This window comes from Pinus tabuliformis, chromosome 3_1 (genome assembly GCF_031772625.1).
Source record: "Pinus tabuliformis cultivar Carrire ecotype Pingquan chromosome 3_1, CPIR1, whole genome shotgun sequence".
NCBI classification, from domain to species: Eukaryota; Viridiplantae; Streptophyta; class Pinopsida; order Pinales; family Pinaceae; genus Pinus; species Pinus tabuliformis.
In genome coordinates this window covers 882315912-882324606 of record NC_142301.1, presented here as the reverse complement: position 1 = coordinate 882324606, position 8695 = coordinate 882315912, and the positions used below count along the sequence as shown (strand labels likewise).

At 40.2% G+C, this 8695-nt stretch overlaps 1 protein-coding gene across 1 annotated transcript; it reads left to right on the top strand.

Annotated features, from left to right (window-relative positions):
* Positions 1 to 1158: 1158 nt before the first annotated feature.
* Positions 1159 to 4413, top strand: LOC149190426 (G-type lectin S-receptor-like serine/threonine-protein kinase SD2-5). The gene has a single exon (XM_089412147.1). The coding sequence runs from the start codon at positions 1242 to 1244 to the stop codon at positions 3939 to 3941; it is 2700 nt and encodes an 899-aa protein (XP_089268273.1). The 5' UTR covers positions 1159 to 1241; the 3' UTR covers positions 3942 to 4413.
* Positions 4414 to 8695: the final 4282 nt, after the last annotated feature.

Genomic DNA, 8695 nt, shown 5'->3' with positions numbered 1-8695 from the left:
CCAAACACTTTTTCACAAACTACTTTATACCTACCAAAATGTGAAACTTTCAAAATTATAAAAAATTTGCTATGATTTCGGAAATTACAATTCAAAAGCATTTTGACCACACCAAACTCTTATTCATATGGTTTGGGAAATTACAATTCAAAAATATTTTGACCGCACAAACTCAAAATTCATATTTATGATTAAATTTTCAACCAAAAATATCTTAACCAAACACCTTTTCACTAACTACTTTATACCTACTAAAATTTGTAACTTTCAAAGTTGCAAACAATTTGCTAATATTTACATAAGCCAAAATTCGCACTGCATTCACACTTTGAAAGTACACTTTGCACTGCATTCACACATTCAAAGTACACTTTTCTTGTTCACGTGTGTGTTTTTGACTATTTTCCAGTGAAATGACTGCGACAGAACGAACACGGTGGGCTCATATTACGTTTTTAATAATACTGCCATGAGTATCGATTCATCTTAAAATTTGGAATCATAAAAAAGTTAAAAAATGAAATAAATATAAACTTCAATTATAAAAAAGTTAAAAAATGAAATAAATATAAACTTGAATTGAAGAAAAATATTAAACTTGACAGTTCATAGATGGCAGTATTTTACCGGCCAAAGCTGGTTTGATGTTACCTGCTTTGCTGTAATCTGATGCAGAAGCACCCACACCGCCAAAGTAAAGATTTGAAATGATATCAACGTTGGACATATTCGATGGTCTAGACAACGTGCCAATGACCTTCTGTGTCGGTAGGCCACACCGTCCTCTGTATGATAAGTTGAATACCTTCGGACCAATCAAAATAATTAATATTTTGACACAAAATCAGATCCAACAAACTCGTGGAAAAATGGTGCTACACCCTGAGAATAATGTGTTAATTTTCCCAAAATAAAGTCAATAATTGATTTATTCGTTCTCCAAACTCAAGAGACGTATAGTGTTATTTCTGCATTTTTTTAAGTTGTGAAGCAGGATTGATGTGGGTTTGTGGGTTTGTCGTGTTGATATCGTGTGCACTGGACAGAGGATTGATGTGGGTTTGTCGTGTTGATATCGTGTGCACTGGACGGAGGATTGATGAGTGTTTGTCGTGTCTGGTGACGGCATTGATAAAGGTGCAGTCTTTATACGCTGGAAACAATCATCATTTGCTGGAGCCGTGGAAGAAAAATACTCATTGAGATCAATCAGGATTCAGGACGGTATGGTTTGACAGACCATGGAGTCTTGCAACGCTCTGTGTAGTTTGATTTTGCTGTGTTTGATCGGAGCAAGTGAAGGGAATTTCTTCTCATTACCTTCCAATTGGAAAGTGGCTGCCAATGACTCCAGTCTCCCGAATTACAGCACGGTGCAGGGGCCCTTCAGAGCGGTTATTGATGGGAATGGGAATGCCATTGTTAGCGAGAATAACAGAACTGGACTTGGATTCATTAATGTCAATTCTTCTGGCAAATTTGTTCTGTCTGTTGTCCTGGGATTGGATCTCACCTCGCTTCCTGCAATGGAGATTTGGACTGCCAACAGGAACAGGATGGTTAACGAGGGCGCGATGCTGAAGCTGGGGAGTAATGGGGACATGGTACTGGAAGACTCGGACGGAACCGTGGTCTGGAATATCAGTATTGGTAGCTCTAAAGGCATTTTAATGGCGGAGAGCGGTAATTTGCAGATCTATAATACCACGAATTCTTCGCTTGTGTCTGCGGGTTCGAATCTGGTGTGGCAGAGCTGGGATTATCCCACGGACACGCTCGTGCCTGGGCAGGGGTTGAAAAGGGGGCAGGCCCTGGTTTCGAATTCATCTGCGACCAATACAAGCGGTGGACCCTATAAGCTTGTTATGGAAGCGGGAGGGCTAGTGTTGTTCTATACAAGCTCAGCACAGGAGCCTTATTGGTCTCTGGGGCTACCTGGGCTAGACTATCAGGGCATTCTCAGGCCGTGCTTTTATAATTCCTCGTCTCTCGGCTCCGAGGCCGTCTATACGGGAGAGGCTTTGCAGGTTTCTTTCAATGGAACGATCGGCAATTTGTCTTCTTCATGCGCTAATGGAACTGTGTCGGTACCCATGGTTCCTTTCTATAACGAAAGCGAGCATAGGTTCCTGAGACTGGACACCGATGGTAGCCTTCGCGTCTACAGGGTTTCTCCCATGCCGGGACAAACGAATGCCACAAACTGGAGCACGGATTTCGGACTGGACCCATCAAATAAGAATTGCCTTCTGCCCAAAGCCTGCGGGCCTTATGGCATCTGTAGTAATGGGCAGTGCAGCTGCCCTGGCTACGGGACTCTGGATCAATTTAACGAGATCCAAAACCTGGACGTGACGCAGGGGTGTTATAGCAATCTGGAGCCGTCGTGCAGCCAGGCGTCGGAGCAGCAGCATTACCTGCGCATCGAAGCTGCGGATTACTATCCCAACGACTTCCTGGAGCCCAAGGCGAATGTTTCCACCGTTGAAGAATGCGAGGCTCTGTGCACGGCAAATTGTTCCTGCGTCGCGGCCTTCTTCCGCAACAGTTCGGCATCGTGTTATCTCGCGGATGGCCCACTAGCTAGCCTGAAATCAGCGCCGAACCAGACATACAAGGCCTATCTCAAGGTCCTCAATAACGTTCCACGGAACAGAACCGTGGCGTCTAGTAATTCGCTGAGCGCTGGAACCATAGCCGGGATTGCGGTCGGCTCGGCTGCTACTGCTCTGTTCCTTTGCCTGATAGCGATGTTGTTGTTCATCCAGCACAGGCGAAAGAGGCGAGCGAAGGAATCGGAGACGGATGAAGAAGAGAACGATCCCGACGAAATGGAGGAGGAAGCGTTCTTGAAGACGCTGCCAGGACTGCCGCCGAGGTTCACTTATCACGAGCTGAAGGAAGCCACCGCTAACTTCAGCAAAAAGCTGGGGACAGGTGGGTTCGGTTCGGTGTACGAAGGGGTTTTGAAGGACAATACGCGAGTGGCCGTGAAGAAGCTGGACGGGCCGAGACAGGGTTACAAGGAATTCAGGGCCGAAGTGGCGACAATCGGCAGCATAAGCCATATAAATCTGGTGAGACTCCATGGCTTCTGCGCCGATTGCCGCCAGAGGCTCCTGGTTTACGAGCTCCTGGAAAACGGTTCACTGGAGAAAAGGGTATTCTCACGTCCGCACGACGACGGCAGCGGATATTTAACGTGGGAACAGCGCTACAATGTAGCGGTGGGGACTGCTCGGGGACTGGCCTATCTGCACGAGCAGTGCAGGGAACCCATTATGCACTTGGACATAAAGCCTCAGAACATCTTGCTAGACAAAAATTTCAATCCCAAGGTCTCCGATTTCGGCATGTCGAAGCTCTTGAATGACGACATGACGCAGGTCATGACGGCGGTGCGCGGGACGCCCGGGTATCTGGCGCCCGAGTGGCTTCGGCACTCTATTGCCACCAAGAAATGCGATGTCTACAGCTTCGGGATGGTGTTGCTGGAGTTGGTGTCCGGCCGGAAGAACTTCGACCCCTTCGCGTCCGATCCTCGGCTCTGTTATTTCCCGGCCTGGGCCATGCTGAGGGCTCTGGAGGGAAAGTACATGGATCTGGTTGATAAGAGGCTTGGGGATAACAGTGTGGACACAGAGGGTGTTACGAGGATGACCAAGGTTGCGTTCTGGTGTATTCAGGATAATCCCAACCAGAGGCCATGGATGAGCGTTGCCCTGAAGATGTTGGAGGGCGAGTGGGAAGTTCCAGATGCGCCCATGTGGTTGTTGCAGAGAGGGCCCGAGTTCTTGGAAGGTTATGGGTATGAGCCCATGGAGAATCGCAATGGAGATGACGAAGAACCGGACGAGACGTCCTCAGTAACCGGGAACAGCATGGGTGTTCGCAGGTCAGACGGATCCATTTCTTCCACACAATTGTCTGGACCCAGATAACAATTAAAGCCGTTGGCCTCAATCAGCACAGCTGTGCAGAGAGTTGCAAGATAATGTATAGCCCGTATTGTCATCTCGCCCCGCCCACCATATCGATGGGTTTGAGGTTTTGCATCTCGATTTTATGAATCTTTGAAAGCTTCGCTCTCTGTTTCTATGAAGGTTTGCTAATGCAGTCGAGCTGCTAACGGAATCCCCTTTCAACACAAACATATAGAGACTTCGCTACGGTAACGGAGTTTAACTTCGTTTTCGAAATATGTGAAATGTGGCACAACGATATTCAGACTGATTACAGACTACACTTTCAGCATGTTGGCGTTTTTGTCCAGGATGCCTGTGCGCTACAAGGCTTTGAATTCGTTCTTTCGCATTGGTTACTTTGAACATAGTCACACTTATGTATATGGAATAACAATGTCTGTACCTGGTCGGATTTGTATTTTTACAATTATATTCTTGTTTTTTCTAATTTTTGTGAGATTTGAAGTTATGGAATTGGGAAGGCAGAAATATATTTTTTTAAGTGTATTTTTTTTGAAAAGTTTCCTTGTTAAGATTATTATGTTGATTGCTCTGTTTATTTAAAAAAGGTATTTCGCAATTTAAATTTAATTATAGATAATTATTAAATGGGTTACATAAATTTTAATTTCATGGAATATGTTTTAAATTTTATGGAATATGTTGTAATATTTATAAAAATATTTACAAATCAGGGATGAAGATTTATTCCCAAGTTAGCTATGTTTTTTTAATTAATTTATCTGAAATTAATTAATTAATGAAATTAATGAAATTCATATCCGTATATGTTATATTGGGCATGTGGTCTCCATAAGCCATGGTTTTAGCCTATTGTATTGTAACAAAAGTTATTTACAAATTTTCATGATAAAGTGAGGATGAATTTCTATGACTAAAAATATTGTTACATGTTTTCTTATATATATATATATATGAAAAAAAATAAAATAATATATAGATATATATATGAAAAAAATAATTTAAATATATTGTTGTTATCATCATGTAGGATTATATAAAATTGTAAGATACTAAGAATCATATAAAACATTTAGTGAAGAAAAATCTAGCTTGCGATTGGTATCGGTGAGGGTTTGGAATAAAAAAAATAGGTAAAAATCTGCAAAAAATTGCCAAATACAATAACATTCATTTTTTTTTCAAATTTTTAAATCTCTAAAGCATCTACAACATAAATAAATGCATTGACACATAAATATGATACAAGAACTAATATATAAGATGTGTAATATCATTTCTAGTGCTACATCACACATAACAGTGAATCATGTCCTGAATACTAAGTCCTGAGTCCCAACTCAGCCTCAAAATATCAACGAAAAATATGATAATGTATGTCATATCATGAGTCATAATGTCATATACAATGAAATGAACCAAATAACTAATACTATTGATTTCCTATGCCCCTCTTGCGAGAAAATGCAATAGCTTTCCTTCTAGATGTAGATGGTGGTGGAGTTGGCAGTGGACTCTGTTGTGCTCTAGAAGTTGACGAATTTGGAGATATAGGAAGTAGACCACATCCTCCACTGGTGACAGGGGTAGCCTGGGTAGGTGGTGTCACCTCCTCCTCCACCCCCTCCACTACCTCTTGCTCTAACCAACCAACGACCGACTCCATGAGAGGTCTCTTGGCCTCAACCCTCCATGCATCAGTGGTGTCAATTATATCCAATGAGATGGCCCCCACATCAGGTGTCCTCTCAAGTTGCCTCATCCATAATTGAAGATTGCAGTAGACGTAAATCATGTCATTAAGTCATTGGGACTCTAACTTGTACAAGGGTCATAAATTAATAAATTATTAATAATAAAATAATAATATAAAACAATATTATTAATGAATTCAAAAAATTAATTAGAAATTTGGAATATTTTAAGTTTTAACCTGTTGCTTTTTTTGGTGTGTATTTTTTCAAATACACTCCATTTGTGCTTGCATCTCGAGGAGCTATATGTTTGGCTAAGCACTCGAATGGAAAGCCTTTAGAGATTGGGTACTCTGCCACCATAGCTTCTCGACCATGCATCTATCACAAATAAGATAAACATAAGAAAAAAAATGAAATTTGAAAGTTGAAGTAAAGTATGAAGTTATGAATTTGAAAAGACAATGAAATTTGAAACAAACTAAAACATACCTGGCATTTTAGTCTTCTTATCAACCACAACCATGTCAAAGCTATATGTGCCACCTGCGATCTTGCATATCTCAATTTCTTTGGAGATTTCTGAACATTCTGTTGGAGATGGCACCATTCTCTGAACAAAAGTGAAGAATCCATCCATGACCTCCGCATCAAATAAGAAACTACAAGAGTAAGCAAATGCGGGGTTTAGGTAGATCCTTGCAACATGAATGGGACGATGGAGTGTGTTGTTCCATCATCCATTAATCACTTCCCATAGGCTTTGTTGTTTCTCAAACCCCTCACCCCCCTTATCATCATAGTAGGTCCGAATAGATTCTTTGGCCCTATCCATGGCCTCATATAAGTAGCCCATTGCGGACTTGTCTCCATCGACTAATCGAAGAACCTTTACCAAAGGCTCAGTAATGTTGCATACCTCGTGCACTCCCACCCAAAATCTTTCTTGGTATGAAACTAACCTGCATATGGCCTCTCCCTCTGGTTTGCGGCTAAATGCCAAAGCACACCATTCATCTGAAAAAAACATTCTCTTCACATCCCACATATAATTCAAGAGGAATTGAAGATATAAGAAACTGGTGGCAAACTGTGTAATGACAAGGCGCACCAACTCCTTGTTGTTGGTAAATGTTCTCATCAAATGAAGGAGAGATGCATGATTATATAAATTTTTTGTAATTCATTTTGATGCCTCAACAATATCGTTGACAAAATGAATTTTTCATATGTTCTCCAACATCAAATCAATGCAGTGTACAACACAAGGCGTCCAAAATAAGGTAGGATGCCTCTCCATAAACATCTTCTCAGCAACAACATAATTTGCAGCATTGTCAGTTATGAATTGGACAACATGTTTTAGACTCACCTCCAGAATGAACACATCCAACAAATCACATAATAACTGTGCATGTTTGATATGTGCAGATGTATCAACAAATTTCATAAACATTGTCCCCTTGGGACAATTAACCAAGAAGTTTATACGGCTTCTACCATTTTGATCAGTCCAACCATCTGACATAACAGTGCATCCTGTGTGTACCTATGATGCCTTAAACTCCTCCAATCTCTTGGTGCAGTCAACCTTTTTTTCTTGAAGAATGTGCCCCCTAAAGTCATCATAAAAAGAGACTTTGTACCATGGGCCAGCAATAGCAATAGCATTGACCGCAGTCTGGAAAAATAGATTGTTCCTTGCAATACTGAAATGAATATCACTCTAAAGAAGAAACTTTCCCAACAACTTGTTAGCTTCTTCTTTAACTCTTTCTTAATAATTGAAGAGATAGATGGTTGTGAACTAGGTGTGGTTCTAGGAACAAAAAATGATGAGGCAACTACAAGTTTGGTTGTAGATGATGATGTTGAAGTAGAATTAGTACCACTCTCATGTTCACCTCCCAATCCTAGCACTCTACTCCCTGCTGGTTGGCTCTTCAGAGTTGACTTTGACAATTTGGTTTTCTCTCTTTCTTCCAATGATTTGAAGGCTCTTCGGATGATTTTTGGATTTGTATTTGTGCAAGGCCCTACCTCATGTCCATGAATTTATAGTTGTGCAAGGCCCTACCTCATGTTCATGAATTTGTGCAAGGTGATACTTCAATCTGTATACGCCCCGTCATATGATGCTCACATAACTTGCAAGTCAAGTTTGATCTATCAAAATCTCTATCAGGTTCACCAAATTCCCACACAGGGTCTAATTTCCTTGGCATGTTTGTAACTTTGTTGAACTCTTGAGTTTTAATATAAGATGAAGTTTGAAGTTTGATGTTGAACCTAGGGCACAAGAGGAATTGGAAGTTAACAAAATAAAAATAAAATTTACATACAAGATATTGAATTTTTGATCAAAAAAACCTCAACTCAATGAAACAATAATGGAAAAAATACACATTCAAACCCAAGAAAAAATTATGGAAAAAAACTAGGGTACAAGAAGAAATTAAACTAATAAATCTAATAATCAAGTTTTCACATTTTTGACCAAAATAAGCTCTTTCCACTATATGCAACTAGAATGAAAAAAAAAAACACAATCAAATCCAATAAAAAATCATTGAAAATAAAGGGTGATAGAAATCCAGGGAAAAACAAAAAATAAAACGCCCAAATTTGATGTTCATCCCTAAAACCATGCTTTGTTGAAGAAACTTGGTTCAAACTTGAATTTTTCTTATTTGAGATGTAAAATTCCTTTCACTTGTATTCTCCCTTGCCCTTGTAGATAACTTCTCCTCCTCATCTCTCACTCTTGCGCTCTCTGGAAAAAAAAATAAAAATAAAAACCACAAAATCACTTTTGAAAGTTGTTGTTTTCACCTGCGACGATTTTTTCCAAGCAAATCTCGATATTTACAAAACAAATTGCGATTTTTTTTACGACTTTTTTAAACAAACAGATCAATAATTATATCGGCCCTGCAAAATTAAATCGCGATATTCACATCACTAATTTATATTTTAAAAATTTTCATCATCGTGTGTCCCAGCTATGCATCTTAACCTATTATTTTATTTTGAATATCGAAATTAGTGTTTCGA